Here is a 22,890-nt window from a genome sequence, read left to right as displayed (position 1 = left end):
AGCGGTTTAATTTTTTTAAAAAGTACAATTTATTACCTAAAACTAAAATTTATAATTACTTTAATAATTATTTGGAATTAATTAAACAAATTCTTTCAAAATTAAAACTAATAACAATTTATAAAATATGACAAAACTTAAATTACGACACACGTCTATCTCGCGCGACAGATGCCAACCGAATAGGGGCGAGGCGCTTTTTTTTTTTTGTATCATGGTTGAGTATTGCTGTTGGCCCTACTGGCCTTTACAGCGTCACCGAACGTTGGGGCGAGTGTTACGACTCTGCCTTAGAGTGAACCCTTTTGGGCTCGAGAGTGACGTTCGTCCTGAGGGTGTCTCCTATGAGATCGCACCTCGGCTCAGAACGTAGTCGGTGGGGGGGCGAGGCGCTGGTATTCAGCCGCTTATATAGCAACCGTCTTCATAACCCCACTCTTAATTTAAGAAATCTCCAACAATATAATATAATGTTTCTTAGGTTCCATCACAATAGTTTCCTTTGCCACAAAGTGAGATAATGTGCTTGATTAACCAGTGATATCCGATTATTACAGCTCTAAAGATGTAATTGTTACTCAATATAGTAAATAACCCTCTTGGTAACATTCTTCTCTCTAATTAACCAGTTTTTGAGCTGAACTTCAGCATACATTGTAGATGGCTTTCGTTTACAAAAGTCAATTTTATTATTTACTTGTTACAATGAAAATAAACTCAAGGGGAAGGTCTTTAAGACCATGGCAGACCTGCTGTCCTATATGGATCAGTGTTGGGCCACAAAAGGGATGAATGAAAGACAACTGTATGTAGAGGAGATGAGAATGTTGAGAGGAATGTGTGATGTTACGCAAATAGATAGAGTAAGGAATGAGTACATAAGAGAAAGTCTGAAAGTGGTAACGATAACCAAGAAGTTAGGTGGAAGCCGGCTATCATGGTATGGGCATGTTATGCAGAGAATTGAGGACCACGTTGTGGGAAAGGCCTTGAGCATGGATATGGATGGATAAAGAGGAAGGGGACAACCAAAGAAACGATGGATGGATTGTGTGAAAGACAATATGACTGGAAAGATAGTTACTTGTGAGATGATGTCTGACAGAGAAGTATGGAAGAATGCATGCTGCACCAACTCCAAATAAAATTGGGATAAGGGCAGGAGAATGATGATTAAAAATAATAAAAAAATGTATATTCATAACAGTTTTATTATAAAATAAGCACACTATCAATAAATAGCTTCTTAATAAATTACTTGGTAACGAAACATCTTAGCATATGGCCAGCCATTAAAATTCTTCACACAAATCTGTATTATAATAATATTACATTAAGAAACAAAAAGCAAATTTGACCAATTTTATGACCAAGGAAATAAATTTTATATTCAATGACAGTCATCGCCAAGAGATTCAATAGTAAATAAATTATAACAAAAAAAAAAATTTTTACTCGGTCATCAAAACACGAGATAACACCTAAATATTTTAATGAACTTTAACATAGCATTATTTTGTAGCTATTCAATTTTATTACAACATTTGTAGGTTTCATTAATCTCATCATGTGTACAATAAACATTTACTATTATCAATTATGTAATTACATTCAGTTTAATGTTTACTTGGCTTTTCCTTGAGCGGCTACAGCTGCCATAGCCTTCTTAACTGTCTCTTCATCTCCGAGGAACACCATAGAGTCAACAGGCTTCATGTTCTCATCCAATTCATACACAAATGGAATGCCAGTTGGAAGATTTAACTCCATAATGGCAGCATCGGACAGATCTATAATTCAAAAAGTAATTTTGGCAAATGCACTATAACAAAACTTGAATACACATTTAAGGCTCTATAAATCAGATAATAGATAAAATATATATATATCAGTAGCTATGTAACAAGTAATTACAATTTTAACCATATTTATAGTAAAAAAGTTTTAACTTATCTAAAAAGTTTTTACTTACCATCTAAATGCTTGACAATGCCTCGAAGACTGTTGCCATGAGCAGCAATGATGATTTTCTTGCCCTCTTTAATCTGAAAATTAATAATGTAATATATAACTAAAATCTAATAACTTGTTATTAATTTAATTTATCAATCATCTGTATATTTTATTATTTTATAATATTCTATTCACTTAATTTATTCAATAAAATAATTTTGAAAATTAGTTTAGTTGATCATATCATAAAGGTTTTTATATCTCTGTAGGCTGATACATTCCAAAAACAATTTCAACAGATATAGTATAAATTTTAACTTAAAATAACACAATAGTATCCAATATACTAAAGAAAACTTACCTGAGGAACAATAACATTATTCCAATAAGGCAGAGTCCTTTCAATGGTGAGCTTTAAGCTCTCAAACATGGGGAACTCCTCAGGTTTCGGATCACCAGCATAACGGGGGTCATTAACAATGGTGTCATAGTATTGATGATCTTTTTCCATTGCAGGTGGAGGAATGTCAAAGCTTCGGCGCCAAATTTGTACCTGTGATTAATATGTTGCTGTAACACTTGGATAGTATAAACTTAAATTATTTATAACAGGAATATTCTAGGCTGTTGAGAATAATAAAAGTATGATATATTATACTTTTATTATTAGCAATAAATATTTATACATATCAAATCAAGAAAGGTACAGCTATTGTACATACCTGAGCTTCACCATATTTAGCAGCTGTTTCAGCTTTATTGAGACCAGTAAGTCCACCATAGTGTCTCTCGTTCAGACGCCATGTTTTGTTTATTGGAATATCAGTCTGACCTATCTCTTGCAGAATACTGTTCAAAGTAATTTGAGCTCGTTTAAGAACTGATGTATGGGCTACATCAAATTTGTAACCTTCAGCTTTTAAAGCCTTGCCAGCAGACACTGCTTCTTCGCGACCTATTCGAAAATAAAACAATAAAGTGCTTATAAATAAAAGGAAAATATTTTTTTGCTAAAATATGTAAAGGAGCAAACGACAAGGACAACGCAATGACATAGTACAAAAAATTTTTTAGTACATTTATGATAAGATTTATTATTTAAAAATAAAATTACTTTTGAAAAGTGGTTAACATAATAGTAAAATCGGTATTTTAATTTACCCTTGTCACTAAGGTCAGCATCATACCACCCGCAAAAAAGATTTTTCTGATTCCATTCGCTCTCGCCATGGCGGATCATAACAATTTTATACTTTGCAGCCATTCTGGTAATGTTTTGTCAGATTATTATTTAACTTAATTGCCGGCGAAACTCAGTTGAACAAGATTTTTTCAACAATGTACTTTGACATTAGTAACCTAAGTGACCTTCTCAAGTTCTGATTATTACCACAGATAGAAAAATAATGTGTAGTACGAACAGGTATTAAGGCGCCCATACACGTTGGTTAACTTTACTTGTATTTGTTGTTAGTGGAATTACCAAATAATATTTAAACGACTCACTTGTTTTGATCTTGCAACTAATTTATTTATTTAAATATTGATAATTTTGTGAATAGTTTCATAAGACCTAAATCAATATGGGTAGATTAAACTAAATATCTCAAAAAGTCGAACTCAACATTCAACCTATATCTGTGAAAGTTTAAAAGGATGTCCGATCTCGGAACTGTTCAACTTCACAGATATTTTTATGCTCGTAAATCACCCATAAATTTAAAGATCATGAACATTGAACATGATATATTTTTCTCTGCTTATTGACAATTGTGTTTCGCTTAATTGGCGAAATTTAAGAATAGTAAACATAATTGACTTTATTTGCTGACCTTGAATAAATTCAGTACTTGTTTAAAGCTGCAAAAATTAAAAACACTGCAAAATGTCCTAGTCTCATTTTCAAATTAAAACAATCTGATAATATGCCACCAAAGAAAGTTGTTAAAACACTTGATAAAACTATCCAAGAAAAAGTAAAGCGACGACGGACGAGAAAAGAAAAATGTTTACCATTAAGTGAAACAGGAGAAAATATGAAAATTCAGGATATAGATGTATCATGTGAGTATTAATGTATTGATATCTATTTTTCTCATAATTAATATTAACTTCTATTAAATTTTTAAGTTGTCTCAGATAACGACCAGCAGAAGGACAGGTTGGTGAGTTTAAAGAAGAATGATATCAACATTATACTGGCAAATGAAGGTAGGATTTTTATATTGTTGCTTTGTTTACAACAATTTGATGTGGCCTAATAGTATCATGTTTAAAAGAAAATCTCCTACATTTTATAATATGTATGCAAATATATTAATAGAATATAATCTTAATATATAAATGTCGAATTGATTGGCTTTAATTGAATAGTTAAGATGTACATGCAGTATTTATTGAATACTTGTTGGAATAATAAGGAATATGAATACTAATACTATAATATGAATATTTACAATTATGAAAAACTTAAGCAGTCATATATATTATAAAAAACTTTAACAGACACTTTATTTGCCACGAGAGGACATTCATTATGTATATGTGTAAATCAATAATACGAAAAGAACTTTATGCTTGGGTACAGATGTACTTAGATTATAACAAAAGCAAATCTCATTTAAATTCAATTTTGTTTAATGCTATTTGTTGGACCAACATAACATTTTTAGACCCTGTAGACTTCATTTATAATTTATCTTATAAACATAAAATTAATTTATTTTCGTCTTTGTAGTAGTGGGAAGACAGTTTAAAAAACAAACAAAATTAAAGGACCCAGCAGAGGCAATAGTTTTAAATATATTGAAACAGCCGACAGATAAATTAAATATGAAAAAAAAGACAGTATTAAAGAGAAAGACTCCATTGAAAAATAACAAAGTTCAAAAAAAAGATTCAATTAACTGTGACAAGGAACCAGTAAGAAAGATAGGTAGACGTCGTATTCCACCCAAGAGGTTTGAAGATGTATTGGAAATAATAGAAGAATGTGATTCGCCCAAAGATATCATTGGTTTGTATATACATTACTATAGAACTTTATGAATATTAAAATTTGATTAAAAGTAACCTAACCTTCATGTGTCGTCAATGGAATTATGCCACATGTGTATCTTCCAAAACTCCTAACAGATAGGAGGTCTTAGCACAGTAAAGGGACATTTATAGGCTGTTCATTTTCTTTATTTCCAGTATTTTGGTCACGTTATATAATATAATACTTTAAGTGAAATAGTTTTGAATAAATAAACATAACTTAATCAATATCTGTTTATATTGCATAATATAGCAGAGCTATTAGCTAATCACATGGAATATGTATATATAGGACTGCAAGTGGAAAACGCTATAGATTTATAAGTCTTCTAAATTCTTGTAATGCAATTTTACATCGATGCACCACAGTCCAATGATAAGCAAGCGAAAGTTATAGTGATGTTTTTATTTTTGCTTTTCGTTTATTTTACTGATCTGTTTATTTAGTATTTATATTAATAATAATATTTACTTTAAATTTTTATTTGTGTATATGTTTGTGGCACATGCTCCTAATATTATAAATTCATGCTCTCATGCGAAATGACTTTGGTTTTGAATAAAATTTGGAATGGAGTTAGATGACTGTGACTTAATACAGGCTAAGTAACACCTTATCTTAGTGACAACTTGGCTAAAAATACTGATGAATGGACCAACCATTGGCACTTTAAGAAATATTTACTATCACTTACGTTGGGAGCTAAGATGTTACGTCCCATGTGCCTGTAGTTCTAATGTAACTCGCTCACCTTAAAATGAGAACATATAATACTAAGGTGGCAGGGCTTTGTGCAAGCCGGTCTGGGCAGGTACCGCCCAATCATCAGATATTCTACTGCCAAACAGTAATACTTAGTATTGTTGTGTTCCGGTTTGAAGGGTGCGTGAGCCAGTGTAACTATAGGGACAAGGGACATAACATCTTTTGTCCCAAGGTTGGTCGCGCATTGGTGTAATGTAAGGAATAGTTATTATTTCTAATAGCGTCAATGTCTATGGGCGTGGGTTGGTAACCATTTACCAGCAGATGGCCAATTTGCATGTCCGCCTACCTATTACAACGAAATAAGATGATGGAATGATGCCCATATCGATGGCCCTGCACCAAATAATCTACCCCTCCCTCTAATACTCGGGAGAAGTTTTTGTGTGGTGGCAAATTTATAATCATTTTAATGTGTCATTTCTGTATATTATTGTTTAGATTTATATGTTATATAATATATAATAATACAAGTCAAAGTAAGATATCAGTTCAAAACAAATATAAATGCAGCTAAATCACATTTTTTCTAATGATAATGACCGTAAATGTCTCACCGAGTAAAGGCCTACTCGCTTCTTATGAAGTTCCATCATAAAGTACTTATTACTTATGGCAGAATTTCAATTGACACATGGAGGTCTTATGACAATTGAGTGGTTCTACTCGATAATCTTCGGTTATGACTTATGATCCACTTCTTCAAACAAGTATATATTTACCTACCATAACAATTTTTCCATACATTGAATTTTTTTTCATGTCATAGATAAGCAGAACACCTGATGGTATGTGGTCACTACTACCCATAGACATTAGTACTTTAAGAAGTATTAATCAGTAGTTGTCGCCCGCGGCTTCGCTGGCGTTTTAGGGTTCGGTTGTCATGTGTTAGGCAAAAAAGTAGCCCATGTCCTTCCTTGGAGTTCAAGTTTGCTTCAAACCAAATTTCGTTTAATTCAGTTTATTGGTTTGACAGTTAATGAGCGACAGACAGACAGATAGAGTTACTATCACAGTTACAATATTAGTATAGATTCCTCGTATCCCCAATGGGCCATCAATCTTGGGATCTAAGATGATATGTGTCTTATGCAACAGTTACACTGGGTCACTTACTTAGTATTGCTGTTATATGATGGTGGTGACTCAAAACGGCTTGTATAAAACCCTACAATAATTGAGGAATTATTAAAATTTTGAAATGAATAATAATTGATACAATTCTTATGTTGCTTACGTAAGATACTTGACATTATTTTGCTTTTTCTTATATAATATAGGGTAAAAAAAGAATGGCATGTCTTTCAAGTCTTGGGAATTAGCACCATTGTTAATTTTTTTTAGCTAAGTCTTAAATTCCGTTGCAATTGTAATGTTGAAATGTATTGATTTAAAAACTCTATCGTAACGTCAATGCAAAGAATTAAATGAGTAATAAATAAAAAATAGAAAAAAATCCCGGTAACTCTTCACCGGTTCTTCTCAGGTCCGAGGTATTAATTTCCGAATTAGTGGTAGATTTTCGATTATAAATAAACAACTGTAACACTTGATTGATTTTGACTTGATTCTATAATTTTTACAGAAACTGGACCTGTGTTATGTCAAAATGAAACGAAAAAACCTATAAAACTAAGGCGAAATAAAAATCTTCCAAAATTAGATCTAGGTACTTGTTTTTCTTATACAATTGTAACATGTCATTGAATTTTTTTAATATTCTCTTATTTACAGTTGAAAACAATGTAACATCTGAGGAAAATCTCGATACACCAAAATCAAAGACACCCAGGAGAAAGGTGTCCCTTAATCGTAATATCGCAAGGGGTCGACCACGGACGCGTAAAAAAGCTGACGATGACATAAAAGAATCACAAATGGAAGCTATTACGACAGAAAATGTTACGTCACAAATAGAGACTATTGAAAATGTTAAAAAACAAGATATCCTCGACGTTAGAAGAAATTCACTCGCAAGTTTGTCTGAACTATCGTGGACTAAAGACATATCTAGCAGTAGTACAACCACCTGTGTCACGGTGTGTTCGAATGATTTCTTCCGCATCGATAAAAGGATCCCAATTATAAAGCTAACAAATGTTGACCATAAATTAATAGGCGAGGAGAACAATAATGTTAGTAATGGCGCAACAGAAACAATAGCGGAACAATATGAAGATGTTTCTAAAGAACCTGTCACTGCACATTGTACAGAGTTAAATGAAAAACATTGCATAGATGAAGTCGATTGTCCGTGTCCCAAATCTCCTAATTTGTCCTCTTCTTCCTCCGATTCTTGTTCAGATCGATCAAAATCAGGCCAAAATGTATCGACAGCTATCAATAAACTTAGTAATACATTAGAAAAACTATCTTCAAAACTTAAAAATTTTGATTTAGAAATTATAAACTGGATCGGTTACACAGACGACAAAATAAATTCAAACATAGAGAAGATTCAAGATAAAATATACCACGATAACTTTTTAAAGGAAGAAATGAATGTTATTATTCATTGTAAAAATATAAAACGAATTTTATCTGAAAACGATCCGAGTACAGAGCCACCAGAATTTAAAAAGACTGATAATAATGTTATAGAAACTGATCGTGATAATGAAACTCATAAAAATGCTACTTTACCTGAACCTCATAAACCCATAGAAGATAAATTCAATAGTCCTAAAGAGCCTTTAAAAATTCTTTCTAACATCATCGTACAAAGAAAGACTTGCAAAGAAATGGATACAGTCGAAAATAAATCTGAGGACGATTGCAACTACGCTTCATTAGATGAAGACGACGAAGATGACGCGTTATCCTTATTCGCGGAAAGTATAACTGGCATCGAACCGTCTGCAAGGAATAGCGCAGCATCTTGTGGAACTGAATGTCCGAAAGAAATTGAAGAATATGTTCCAGAACCGTTAGTAAAAAATAATAGTACTTCTCTTATAAGTAATGCCTATCATCCTACAAGAATTACCAATAACGCACAATTGAAGGATCCGGAAGACGAGTCAATTCTCGTCTGTGAAAAACAAAGTGCCGATTCCACGTCCATAAACAGAGAACAGGAGAATGATAAGAACCTAGTGGAGACGAGTAACAGTTTTAAAATTCAATCGAAAGATGTCGAAGAAATTTCTAGAAAACCAAACGGTGTCACGAAACTGATCTCACAAAATCAACTTTTAATGTCTTCCATGTATAAACCGATATCCGGTGTTAAAAGTATCGTTTTCAAAGGCGTCTGTTTCTATAATCTCATTTCGAATTGCAAAAAGAACGGCTGCAACTTTCCCCACGTGCCCGTCGGGATCGACAGCGTTAAGACGAAGTTGAAAGTGTACAGCGACGCGACTCTCATCCAGGAGTACATGCTGATGCGCAACTGGCCCAGCCTCCGCCAGAAGTACGGGATGTGCTTCGTCGAGGAGTTCGTCAAAAGAAACCTATCCAAGATCGTCGTCGAAGTCGCGTTAGACTTCATCATCAAAGACAACAACAACGCATTGATAGTAGATATCGTTGAGTATGTTCTGTTGTATTTGAACATGGTGGATTTGAGTAGCATCGAAGATTTGCTGACGTTCAATATTAAAGCGAGCACGACGCTCCTGTGTGATATTTTTATAAGTACGATCGCGCAGTCGCAGAACTTTTCGAGATTCAAAAGTGTTTTCATAAATTTGACCGATTTAATGTATCGTATCGGGAGAAGTTTCAGCGAAGATGTCGCCGGACACGTTTTAGAGCGACTTGTAATTTTGCCGTACGACGAGGGACTGGCGCGGGCGCTTATAAAGATTATTAGGAATACCGATGTCAGTATATACTCCAATTCCATGGTGGGTCATTTGGAACAGCAGCTGCTTTCCTCGAATATTTCACTCTACGAGGAATTTATGTCATTGAAAAATAAAGCGTTAAGTCAATCAGCTCTGGACAGTTGCTACATCGACGTGGAACGGTCGAAGCAACTCGATAAAGATGTGAGATGCTCGCCGGATACGACTAATTTGGATAATATGGTAAGCCAACAACGGAGTTTCTATTATTGTAACATCACCGCAGGTAACTAATATTTATGCAATAAATATGCTTGTTTAATTTATTTTTATATTTTGTTTGAAAGCATAATTTGGAAAAAATCTTTTCCTAATTTTTTTTCTTATTCTAATTTTTAATTACAAATTATTATTAGATATTTAAATTATCTGCTCTGCGACTGAATGAATGAAATAATAAAATAAATCAGTATTATTTTTTTTTTTTACAGAACAAGTCTTCTGTTGAAACAAAATTCACAAGAACAATAGACCTCAACAAAATAAATTTTCTAAATACAAATAGTCAGGTGACTGAAATAAAAAACGACAAAAGATATAATCACAGTAAACAATTTATGAGTTGGAGGGATAGAAATTCATACGGCAATACCAGAACCGTGCCTAGGAATACAGCAATGCGTCCGCCATTGAGGCCTCCGTTCAAACGTCGGTCCGATCAGAAGTTTGACGGAAGCCCCAGCGTGAGTAATCATTCTATTTTACATACATCGGATGCCTTGAGAGGAACGATTAGATAATAATGCAACCATTTGTTTTTTTTATCAAAATTTCATTTTATTTACGACCATAGGCCTGATTTTCATAGTACCTATTATTCGAAATACTCGTTCTAAAAGTACATATAAGTACATGACATAGTTTCATTGAATTAAATTAAATTTGACAAACAATTTATTTATATTGGTTTGGTTCGATTAAAACATAAAAAAACATGCAAGTAAACGAATTCAGTGTTTGCCAAATGATCTTTTATAAAATGACAATTTGTCATATGTTTTATGTCAAATATTAGGAAACCAAATGTTTTTTGTACGTGTTTTTTTTTTGTGTAAACCGAGACAGCAGGAGGAGTCTTCAATAACAACAGTATTTACTGTAACAGTCTTACGTGCCATTATTAGGTTTTAATTTTATGCAAACATTTTTGCCATACTATACTTTTTGGTGAGCATGAGTTCTTACTTTTTTTTATGTGGCAACTCGATTTCCTTTAAGTTTAATTTAATTATATATAAGTTTAAACTATTTATAAAAATATTATATGGAACTGAATTTTGATCAAACTTATTAGTTTTTTCCTTCGATACCGTAAAATTTTAAACACATATAACCGAGTTGATCGTGACATTTTTGCACTAAAAAAATATAGTAAGGCGAAGGATTTTGCCTATTTTTTTTATTAAAAAAGTTTATTTAAAAAAAACTATTTTGTCTTTAAAACTTTGTTTCAGAAATATCAACGAAGAAATGGATCTAATTTTTTTAAAGATTTTTCTTAACTAATAAGTTTTTTTTAACAATCCTAAGTGATCCTTTGTACAGATACTTTTAAGCTTACTGTGACTACAAACTATGTTAATTGTTACTTTAATTAAAGATAAATATTCTTTACTTTGTGTTTTAATGAATATAAGAGAATATTCAGTATTTTTTAAGATGTTAATTTCTCGAAGATACTTTTAATTATATGTTGATTAAGATTTATCTTGTTGTATGTTATCACATAATACTACTTAGATTTGAAACTCATTGAGTTAAACTCTTCAATAAGTACATAAACTTTATAGTCTCGATATTTTGTAAAAATGTGACCATGTTTGTATTTTTTCCTCGGACTCAGTAAATTTCTTTATAGTGTGAAACGAATATCAGGTTGAGTAATATTAAAAAATTGTCTCTGATTTGCGATAAAAATAATTTCCCGCGCTAAAGCTGGCAACGCTACCTCACAAGGGTGCCATTATGTAATGTGTTGGCATCAGTCGATGGCCATTCATGTTTGATGTTAGTCGTAGACAATCTAGGATTTTATTTTATACTTTTGATATTTTAAAAATAAAAGACGAGGCATCCTCGTGACATCAGTTGATTTTTTTTTGTAAGTAAATAATTGGAGTTGTATCGAATAATCAGTTAGTATTCATTACATATATAAATAGTAAATATTGAAAAATATGTACTGATTAATTTCAATAACCCAGTCTAGGTTACAACTATTTTATTAAAAATAATGTTTGAAGTGATTAAATAAAAATAAAAATAACGTGATTTTGTTATAAACGAAATATTCGCGCCAATCTGCGGCTGAATATTTTATACAGATTATTCAGATATCACAGAATATTCTTCGAATACAATTATTATTCCTTGCAACTCTAAATATAATTAAACTTAGCGTTCAAATTACTTTGATATAAAAGTGTTACGTATGCTGTATGTAATCGTTACACTCCATTGTTTTACGTACATCAGCGATCGGCGACTTGGCGAAGTATAAGCTAAAAACTGTTTACATTTTGTAATAAATTTTCCAACAACATTTGATTCAGCTTTTTTTACAAAACGACGAAACTTCGGAACCTTGTTTCAATAAAAGAAATAATTAAAAATGTGATTAATTAATTTTATTGTTTAGATAAATCATTTTGAAAATACTGGTCTGATAACGATTTGTCGATCCTTATTAAAAATGTATACCGTGGTAGAACAAGTGTTTGTTATAAGAGTATCTGTAACGCCGCTAAACGTCAATCGCTGATATAATCTATATATAAAAAAATTAAAGTGTACAAGGGTCGCATTTTTTTCTGTTTTAATACTTTTGTAGTTCACGACATTTTGTTTAACATTTAAATAAAAAAAAACATTAGTTGTTTAATATATACCATTGTACAGTCTGACAAATAACAAACCTATAAAGAAAATAATTTCCTACAAATGTTTTGTATTATTTATAGAATAATTTTTCCCAACCTACATAAGTAGTCTATTTATTGCCCAGTAACCATAGAGTGCTTGTTTATATTTTGTCTATGAAAATGAGTTTGTCACTTTAGATGGGTGAGGAAATCGATAAAAAATTGCCCTACTAGCGAATAACATGAATCAAAATTATAGCAAATTGCAGCTTACAACAATCTTGCACTAAATCTATTTTAAATAAATTGGACATTAACTGTAATGTGTTAGTGAATCACAATCACAAGACCAACCGATAGACTATATAGAGAGAGTGAGTGTTCTGTCTCTCAGCGTTCGGACTTTAACGTATAGTCCGCGCGCTGTAAGAATATCATGGAACCTTGTCAAAGTAAATCGACATTTAGTATAATATTTTTAAATAATCACTAGATGTTTCATTTAAAAGATATCATAAAGTATAATAGCCTATTCCAATGCAAGTAGGAAAAAAGATAAACAAACCTTAGGTTTACGTATTTCATGCGATTTGCTAATAACGCAGCGATACTACTAAGAGGTTATGATTAATATATCTTAATTTATAATATAACACTGTTACAATAAACTACTTATTTCTACTTTAATTTCCAAAATACTACTTTCAGCCGAGATGGCCCAGTGGTTAGAACGCGTGCATTATAACCGATGATTTCGGGTTCAAACCCAGGCAGGCACCACTGAAATTTCATGTGCTTAATTTGTGTTTATAATTCATCTCGTGCTCGGCGGTGAAGGAAAACATCGTGAGGAAACCTGCATGTGTCTAATTTCAACGAAATTCTGCCACATGTGTATTCCGCCAACCCGCATTGGAGCAGCGTGGTGGAATATGCTCCAAACCTTCTCCTCAAAGGGAGAGGAGGCCTTTATCCCAGCAGTGGGACATTTACGGGCTGCTAATGCTTATGCTACTTTCAACATTCCGATAAGTTTCGTCGACGTTCAAAACGCCATTTTTTCGCAAATCCATAGTGAATATTATAGATTAATCAAGCTCTCGACCAATGATATGGCGTCAATTTGCTGTCAAATATTTTTTATTTGGCTTTTTTCCTGTTATGGTTGAAATAGAGTATAGGTGTGTTCAGCCAATTGTAAGCATGAAAAAGACTCTAACCCTTGACCTTGTCGCCGTTTTTCGTATCCTTTTAGGGGTAGGAGACTCTGGAAGATAACTTACCATTTATTTGTGTTAGATATCTATAAAAATCATTCATAAAATTGACTGAGTTCATGTTGAACTGTACCTACAATTTTGGCATTTGAACGTATTAATCACGATATTGGAATAAGGCATACCGATCTAGTGTATTGATTGAAAAAAAAAGATAAATAAAAAAACTGTTAATTGTAAAAAAGTTTATTCAATATAAATAGCAGTTATACATGTTACAATAAGCAGAGCCAGAATATACGTTAAATAAATCTTCGCTACTATATCGCAAGGTTAAATTGATGGATGAAATCAATTATTTTTAGAGTGATCATGTATTTTGTACGATTAGGACGGAAACTTTTACTAAATAAAACTTTTAATATTTAAACACAAATAATGGATTCTGATGTAAGCAAAAAAAGAAATATATAAGTAATAGGTCACAGGCATGAATTTGCATGTAAACATTTCTATCATAATGACTTACTCGAAAAATCGGAAATTTTGTATAGTGATGTGTGTTACTTAACTTGTTAAGCAGTTTTAAAATGATAATTCACTTAATCAAATAAGTTAGAATTACAGATACACCAATTTTTAACTATATTAAATTAGAATAATGTTAAATAGTACGACTACATTTGCAAATTCCAAGTGAAAAATGTTTTTCGAAAAGTCAAAATAAAATGTTTGACTATGAAAATGAATAAATAATTTTTCATCCATCAATTTAAACATTCCAAAATGATATGACAGATAATTCTTAAATAAAAAATAAATATACCTAACGGTAGAGACGTTCAGTCTTATATTTTACGACATAAAAATTAAAAAATCTATCAATTCAAGTACACTTACTCGAAAAATAAACTAAAAGTATAAAAAAGAAATCGTATATCTATTATTAATTAAAATACTAAAATTCAGGAACATCATTAAATATAAAGAAGATAGGTTGAATTGTACCGTATTGTGTAGAAATGTTCGATCACACAAACTCTCATAGAAATTATTGATATTCAAAGGGGACAACCAATTGTATAATGTCGGTAACTCTATACAAGTTAAGTATATTATTTAAAAGATATTTCATTTCACACACAATTCCGCACAACACAGTACAATTCGGAAGTCTGTTTTAAAAGTATGAAACACATATTTTTTTAATTTCAAATCAGGCACAACACAAGTATTAATTTTTCAAACTAATTTTAGAACAGTTTGAAAATCATTCGGGTATGTGTATAATAAAAATTTTTGCAAATCAATATAAATTGATCGATTTAAATCTTAGGTCTAAGGTCTGAGCATATATAGATATTGTCACAGAAAGCGTAATTAAAGTATACTATATTTGTATACAATAGAAATAGAACACGCAATACAATTTTGGCGTATTTAATACTGGATATGAGTTTTATAATACTTATAAAATACTTGTAGTCTCAACTACATTTATACACAGTAATATAAAAGATATCATTCCTTTTTCAAATTAAAAGATTCATCATCAGATCAATAAGATTATTTAAGTTTATGAATTTAATAAGACATGTAAGTTTTAAAAAATCTTGAAAAATAAAATAATACTTGAATTAAAATGAATATAAGTAACTAAAGACTAAATTAAAAATCAACATTCTCAATTTGAACACTCAAGATGCTGACTCTATCTCTCTCTCTCTAGTTTCCGTAAATCATACATGAATCATTCAATTTTATTTAAAAAAAATTGAATATTGGCTTCCATCGATAGCGAACTTGTTCAAGAGTCTTAACAGTCTCGTACTCATGTATCAACACCACAGATAATCTCTAGAACACAACCATATAAATACAAGGGTATGAATTTAGATTACTTTTATGATTATTAATAATTAAATAATACATTAAAAATATTCGTAGGTAATATTGAATTGCAATGACAATAGAACCTTATAATCCAACATAAACAAGACAGCCCCATTTTAAGCACAACTCGCCCCGAAAATAAGGTCTACTGCGCCCTGCAGTAGAAAATATGTAGCAAAGAGATGCCAAAAAAAATTCAAATATAAAATTGTTTTTTACTGTTTTTGCGACCAAAGAACAGCCACAGTAATGGTTCCAAGAGTTTTACTCTAGATACTTGATTTATAGATATGATTTAGTATGATGCAGGGTCAGGTTCTTACCATGGCACTAATATGTTAAACCAAAGACTATCTCACTTCCATGGTAATGGCTTGTTTGATTAATGCGGCTACACCCAAACAATACTTGTGTGACGAAACTCATATTAGGTTAAATTATAAATTACAAGTGATATCATGGAATAAATTACTATCTATACTAATATTGAATAACTTAACTTGCTTTATGAAACTATAATTGTGGTTCGCTTTATCGAAATATATATGATGAAACATTTAGATGATGTTAAATAGAAATTATCAGTCTGTCTTTTTCAGAGCCTCATAAGGTTGGAAGCATCTACAATCTTTAGAAAGCATTCCGTAAACTCCATAGCACCAATCATACAAAATTATACTATTGTATTCAAAGCTTATTATAAACTTACATTAAGCGGTGGGTTATTTGTGCATAATATTGTTTAATATATTAATGTTATTGGAAGAGTGCCCTTGGACGCTTCTTGGCTAAAATGTGCCAGGAATGGGTAACTCCTTTACGCCTCTTTGGTGAGATTCTGAAATTATTGAAAAAAATTATGTAATGTTATGTATGTAAGTCAATTGTAGTACAGTTTATTTTAATGTTGTTATTATATTTAAGTATGAGTATTAAGTGTAACTTTGTTCTTTTAGTCTAATGGCTAGCTTCGGCATCTAGATATCCAGATACTAAATGAGACCAATTTTGAGTGTGTGGGTTCTGTTCAGAAAATCTCAGTAGCAATTATAAATTTGCCTTCAACTGGGCTTCCAACAGGTTCATCAGTATTTGTGCTGGCACTTTTGCATTTTAATATCTCCAGTGCAAAGGGCTAATCTTTCAAATCTGCCACCTTGACTAAAATTCAGAGCAATAAAATATATCAATTGTTTTAACTACACTAGAGTGAAGCAAGTAATTACCCATGATCTGGCGTATCCGGCATGTACGGTGACATCCTAAAATCACGACTATGAGGTGTTTCAATGCCAAACGGACTATACAGCTTGGTAGGACTCCTGCCCATGATCTGTGAAGTGCAAATTAAGTTTTTCTAAATTAATGTCAATAATATAAAGAGAACTGTAAGAATTACATCTGTATTTGAAATGTTAAACAATACTTGGTTTCTGTCGAAACATAAGCCTGTAAAGTTATGTGCTAAAATATATTGCATGAATAATAATGTAGAAAAGAAATAAAATGAATGATGAATGATGTAATAGTGTTGTGACTCAACTTTCAAAGAAACATAAGAATTATAAATGAAGGATTTATACTTAAAAAAAGAGATTGAGATGCTATCTGGCAATAAAACCATGCACATTAAAAAAACATTGTTCAAATTATAAATAAAATAGAGCAATGGAACATACAGCACTTCTAAAGACAAACTAAAATAACATATCAAAAAAAGAAAGTATGTAAGTTTTTATAATGAAGTTAATTGTTTTAAAATGGCAAATAGTGTATTACGGTCTTAAAATTAAAGAAGCTTGCTTACCTGTTTTTTCTTTGTAACAGGAGTTGTAGGTATCCGACAGGGAGAGCCAGCCTCTGTCAGCCGATGTCTACGTCTACCACCAAGTCTAAAATGCTGTAATAAAAATACTTTTCAATCTACTAAATTAACACATTTTCTTCTTTGGCATACCTTTTATTTATCAAATCCAAAACTACAGTCTGTACAATTTTTGTATGTTCATTACTTATTAAAATAAATAAATAATACGATATAACGAATATTCAAATCTTCGTTCTTTAATACGATGCTATGGATGAAATGAAAACATTATGTGTTTAATTGTATTTTCTAGTTTTTATGAATGTATAAAGAAAAAAATACCTGTGATAAATTTCCGAAAGTATTTCTAACGCTCTTGAACGTCCTCGATATCTTTTCAGCCCCTGATTGCAAGGCACGACGTGAATTAGCAAAAGATTTCCCTTTAAATATATTTTTATTATAACATCCTTCAATATTTTTAAGACTATCTCTTGTTGGCGAATCGATACCGGAGTCGGTCACAAAGGGATCTTTCATTTTTATAATATAAAACGACGCACTACAAAAGTAACTTGTGCAATATATCTTAAATACAAATTGTATTTATTTTATGTATAAAAACCGTACACTTCAATACATTTTTACCTATATATAGATAAAAATCAATCGGGCACGCTGTAGTTTTCGTTTTTCCGTTTTCGGTCGTTATTTTTTTTTGTTTATCATGAACGGTGTTGCTACGCTTAATTATTTTTCGTTACGGCAAGTAAGCATTCTATGATTCTACAAATCTTTTAGGCTGAATAAATAATATATTTTAATTGAAAGCTTTTGTATGTTTATTTTTATGGAAATATCCTAATACATATTTTTTTGTTCTGTTACTTGCAATAGGATGGTTAAGCTTCCCAGTGTATTTACTGTACTATTAAGAGGTTAGGGCAAAATGCAAATACATAGGTTTTCTAACGATTATACTTATAAATGTTTTATAACTGTTCTAGAGATTTGAGCAATCTGTCTTGTAAACTATAATACTTTCGTAAATACCACTTCAATAATTATATAAGAGAAGAATATATTAATTAATAATGAACCACGATCCATTATTACTTTTAATAGTTTTAAAAATCTATAATTTAATTTATTTAACTACACATACATACAGTTTATATTATGTCTTATTTTGTTAAAAATTTAAGCCATATAAGTATTTTTTGTGTATTACATTTTTTACATTGGCAGCACAACACTTTATCGTAATTTGTTACCTGCAAATCCTGCAATCTTAAAATTTGAAACTATCCGTAATCCGTAATTCCGTATTAATTGCAATAGATCAAGGATACGATTACCTAGCGACTTACAATAGCTATTATTTACATTATTAATGTACACTATTATATTAATATTTATTAGTATTTACACGCGAGTATATTTGTCTCCCTTCTCCTAAATATAATGTTTGTTTAAAAAGTTCATTCTACATAAACAAATTCCAAATAAAAATTAAATCATATATGCTTTAAAAACACACGTTTTTAATACATTTTGTATAGATGATGGATAATATTGAGGTAAACAAAACACATAAGTATTAAGTAACTTCTATTTTTTATTAATAATTTATTAGCTAAGATTAACATTTACAAAACAATAAATTTGTAACACATCTCTAACCACGTTGATGCATGTAATAGTCAATAACAGTTGAAAATGCAGCAAATCCAGCAGCACCAAATATACCAGCTTTCAAACCACCTAAAATTAAAAATATATTTTGTTAAACTGGTTGATTCTAAGATTGAACAATTATCAGTGTAAAAATAAACTAATTTTATAATATGTAGGTACCTCGTAATCCTATAAGTCCCCCAGTAACCCCACCGGCATAAGTGCCATTTTTCCAATCAGACTTCCCCCTTGCACTTTCTATACAACATTCAATTCCAGAAAACACAGCTCCGAGTATAGCAAAGTTCTTTGCATAACTTATCATGGAATTTTTCATTTCTCGTAATATTTCTCTTGCAGTTTGATTCTGTTGTGCCATGGGGTCTGTCATATTTGGCATTAATGATGATGTGAATAAACCAACTGCTGCTCCAAGACCGTATCCTAAAAGCAGAAAATATTATATTATTTATTTTATAAAACTCTGATTAGGATGAACAGTAATTTTAAAATTCTAAATTCAAAAATTTAAAGCTATGAGTAGTCATAAATCGTAGATGTGTTATTAACAAAATACGATAATTCTAAATTTATTGAGTATTTGTTTATGAAAATCAGATTGATTTTTAAAAACTCTTTAGTTGTTGCTTCTTCATTTAGAAAGGCGAGCCATATGTTGCCAAAGGCAAGGAGCATCCAAAATACCGTGGCTAGTGCCACAGAAAGTGCTAGGAATTAAATATTTTCAGTCTTAAATTATGTAAACAGAGATGATTTACTGACAGTTCATATGTATCTGTACACATAATTCTTTTTTAATAAGTAAGTAAAAATCTTTTGATCACTAGGCACAGAATGTAATTTTACTACTACTGGCACTGATCATAAATATTAAATATTTAGTTTTAATAAATGAAATAGAATTTATAACTTACCTATGATACAACTAGTCAATGATTTAAAAGGACAACTTTCAATTGTAGATTCAATCATTTTCTCCTCATTTGTTTTGATTATAACAGGACCTAAAATTCTGGGTATAATTATATTTTCACGATATCGGTAAACATTGCCTATCAAGTATTTTGCGAGAGAATCATAGTCATTTTGTTGTGTGAATTTAACTAAATCTTCGTTAACAGGCGGTTTTTTATATTCGGTCATAATGATTGTGACTTATTTGAGAATTTTCACAGTAAATGCACAATTTAATTAACTTTTATTAAATAATTATTAAAATAAAGGTTAGTTTCTGTCCCTTAATTATTTCAATTTATCTGTAATATGGTTTCGACTTTTGACAACCAACAGCTGTAATAATTGATAGTGTCCTGTCTGACACTGACATAAGATAACCGTTCAGATTCGAGAATATTAATAATATTTTCTAAAATTAAAATAATATAAAATAAAAAATAGTTTTTCATGTAACAATTCATCAAACCTTATTTACCTTTTATTTATTTTATTTTTTGTATACAACTAATAAGACCAGATGTAATGTGTAAGTGTATATACTAAGAATTTGATTGTTGATTATTTTACCAGATTTTTCAACAGAAAAATAAATGTCATATCAGCATGGATGGAGAGGACTTTATTAAAATAGTAAACATATATTTTTAAGATTACCAAATTAAATAGAAGTATAATTTAATTGTTTTTACTAGTACTTAGTATAATGTCAGATTCATCGGACGAAGAAGATCTGTCTCGTTTTAGAGATGTAGTGGACACAACATTTGAAATCAAGGATAAAACCCTATACGATAAGAAAGGTTTGCTAACTTTGAGTACCTAACTAATATATGATTGAATTTGGATGTTATCCATTAAAATTTCAAGCTCATTAAATTAGTATCGATTTTTTAGAAAAACCACGTTCCGAAAGATATTTAGATGTCGCGACGCATTACAATGATATAAAGGTCTCAGAAGAAATGCAAAAACGTATTGGCGCTAAGGTATCAGCAGTCATCGACAGGAGTATAGAATTTGTTGACATTAAACGAAAGTCTATTAAGTAAGTTACTATTTTTTATAGGGCATGCAATTTATAAATATAATAATAGTGTATTTTTTTTTTATAGTGTATAGCTTACTTTTTTATTTGATATTTTGGAACCATATTATAAGCAAGAATGATAAATTTCCTTTTATTATAAAAATACATATTAAATTTAAAGGTGTTGAATAGGAAACTTTATGTTATCTTAATAAAAACAATACTACACAAAGGTGTTAACTAACAATTATTAGTTTAAGAAGGTATGGTAATGTTCATCCAATATTTATTATTGGCCAATTTGAATTTGGATTTTATAAAATCCAATTCAGAAAATAGTTAATCCTGTTTATTCTATTTAATAATAAAACTATCTAATGTTTTTTCAGGGAAAGTGAAGTCAAAGGAGGTGTTAAATTGTTTAGAGACTCGAAAAGTTTTTTATCATGTGAAGTAGTAACGGATAAAGATATAGTAACAGAAATCCACAATAAGATTTCTAAGAGAATTAAAAGTGCAAGTAAAAGGAGACAAATTGACCACGATGTTCAGGAACCTAACGAAAAAGGTATGAAACTTTAAAAGATTTTTTTTCATGTGATGTGATTGCTTGAAATCAACACATCCTCTTTTAAACTAAACTAATCAAATACTAGATATTATAGGAGTGTTTTTAAAATTTCAATAATTTCAAATCCTGATAACTTTGTCCCTCTACAGATTAAGTCTTAAAAACTTGGCAAAAAGTCTTACTCTATGTTGAGCTTATATTAAATTAATTTGAATTTATTTTGTTTCCAAACTCTGAAAAGCTTTTTTTGTGTGTCTGTGGGTGTGTTCCCAATAAATATTTATTTAAGGAAGATTGAAAACTCTAATATTGTCTAAGTATCTGCTTTTAGGATGACTTGTCTAAAAGCTAAAAGTTGTTCAGGCACAAATTTGTAGAAATTGAAATATTAAATGTTGGTTTTGAATACATATCCTCTAACAAGGCGAATGTTGAGAAAAATATTAATTTATTGTGTGGCAATATTTACGTTTTTAATAAAGGATCTTAGAAAGTGTAAAAACTGCTTTTTTGAATAAATATAAAAAAGGATAAGAAGTGTTTGTGAGCTTCACAATACAATGCACACAATTAGTTAATGGAGAATAGTTCAAATTAAGAAGAAAGCAACTGCCTCTTGGCTATTTCTTGATATGAAAATTGTAAACAGTTTCAAAAATAGACAAAAAACAACCCAATTAATCCCAAGCTTTTTTTAGAAATATTTGATTTTTATTTTAACTACTACTTTAAACAATATCAAGTTTATTTTATTTTGAAAAGCAAAATCTATGCAAATAAAAAACAACTTTTTTTATTTTTACAGATAAACTGAACGCAGTTGTAGTGAGTGGTGACTTTATATTATTAAAAAACGAAAAACGCTGGCGACCGAAAAGAAAACAAAAGATTGTGGAATTTGTAGCAGTAGGGAATAACAAATCACATCTTAGCATTGGTGTGCGAAAACCTGAGACTTAATTTTTTTTTAATGTTACTGATTATTGGTATAGGTCAAGGAATCATATTGTAAATCCAGAAATATTTAAAATAAAACCAATTATTAATATTAACAAAAATTTATTTACATTCAGTTTATTTAAAATGTACATGTTCATTATCACAATTAACTGCTTTTTAATTGTTATACACAAATGTGTATTTGTTTATTTTAATTCAGATTCACATTGATGTCTTAAGTTCGTAAGAACTTTTAGTATGATTAAAATAAATATAAAATAACTAAAAACATAGCAACTAAGTTTAAA

At 30.5% G+C, this 22,890-nt stretch overlaps 5 protein-coding genes across 7 annotated transcripts; 2 read left to right on the top strand and 3 right to left on the bottom strand.

Annotated features, from left to right (window-relative positions):
• Window positions 1-1,193: 1,193 nt before the first annotated feature.
• LOC125071918 (phosphoglycerate mutase 1) lies at window positions 1,194-3,316 on the bottom strand. Its single transcript, XM_047682349.1, has 5 exons — window positions 3,115-3,316; window positions 2,676-2,908; window positions 2,315-2,506; window positions 1,973-2,045; window positions 1,194-1,790 (listed from the first exon to the last, which is right to left on the bottom strand). The coding sequence occupies exons 1-5, from the start codon at window positions 3,215-3,217 to the stop codon at window positions 1,624-1,626; spliced, it is 768 nt and encodes a 255-aa protein (XP_047538305.1). The 5' UTR covers window positions 3,218-3,316; the 3' UTR covers window positions 1,194-1,623.
• Window positions 3,317-3,504: 188 nt separating this feature from the next.
• LOC125071921 lies at window positions 3,505-12,544 on the top strand. 3 transcript variants are annotated; one of them, XM_047682354.1, is made up of 7 exons: window positions 3,505-4,017; window positions 4,093-4,164; window positions 4,691-4,969; window positions 7,347-7,430; window positions 7,496-9,795; window positions 10,044-10,295; window positions 11,067-12,544. In XM_047682354.1, exons 1-7 carry the CDS (start codon window positions 3,879-3,881, stop codon window positions 11,112-11,114), a joined length of 3,174 nt encoding a protein of 1,057 aa, XP_047538310.1. In that variant the 5' UTR covers window positions 3,505-3,878; the 3' UTR covers window positions 11,115-12,544. The 3 variants fall into 3 exon arrangements, with proteins under 3 accessions (XP_047538310.1, XP_047538309.1, XP_047538311.1); XM_047682353.1 differs by having other exon boundaries at window positions 4,084-4,164; XM_047682355.1 differs by lacking the exon at window positions 7,347-7,430 and having other exon boundaries at window positions 3,506-4,017; window positions 4,084-4,164.
• Window positions 12,545-15,476: 2,932 nt separating this feature from the next.
• On the bottom strand, window positions 15,477-18,095 carry LOC125071850. The gene is made up of 4 exons (XM_047682252.1): window positions 17,733-18,095; window positions 17,391-17,483; window positions 16,810-16,916; window positions 15,477-16,421 (listed from the first exon to the last, which is right to left on the bottom strand). Exons 1-4 carry the CDS (start codon window positions 17,928-17,930, stop codon window positions 16,340-16,342), a joined length of 480 nt encoding a protein of 159 aa, XP_047538208.1. The 5' UTR covers window positions 17,931-18,095; the 3' UTR covers window positions 15,477-16,339.
• A 905-nt stretch (window positions 18,096-19,000) lies between these two features.
• Window positions 19,001-20,361, bottom strand: LOC125071875 (mitochondrial import inner membrane translocase subunit Tim22). Its single transcript, XM_047682295.1, has 3 exons — window positions 20,003-20,361; window positions 19,248-19,511; window positions 19,001-19,154 (listed from the first exon to the last, which is right to left on the bottom strand). Exons 1-3 carry the CDS (start codon window positions 20,229-20,231, stop codon window positions 19,069-19,071), a joined length of 579 nt encoding a protein of 192 aa, XP_047538251.1. The 5' UTR covers window positions 20,232-20,361; the 3' UTR covers window positions 19,001-19,068.
• A 176-nt stretch (window positions 20,362-20,537) lies between these two features.
• Window positions 20,538-22,832, top strand: LOC125071706. The gene is made up of 4 exons (XM_047682053.1): window positions 20,538-20,845; window positions 20,940-21,090; window positions 21,462-21,640; window positions 22,449-22,832. Exons 1-4 carry the CDS (start codon window positions 20,749-20,751, stop codon window positions 22,601-22,603), a joined length of 582 nt encoding a protein of 193 aa, XP_047538009.1. The 5' UTR covers window positions 20,538-20,748; the 3' UTR covers window positions 22,604-22,832.
• The last annotated feature ends 58 nt before the right edge of the window (window positions 22,833-22,890 follow it).

The sequence above is a fragment of the Vanessa atalanta genome, chromosome 20 (genome assembly GCF_905147765.1).
Source record: "Vanessa atalanta chromosome 20, ilVanAtal1.2, whole genome shotgun sequence".
NCBI classification, from domain to species: domain Eukaryota; kingdom Metazoa; phylum Arthropoda; class Insecta; order Lepidoptera; family Nymphalidae; genus Vanessa; species Vanessa atalanta.
This window is presented reverse-complemented; position numbering and strand designations above follow the sequence as displayed.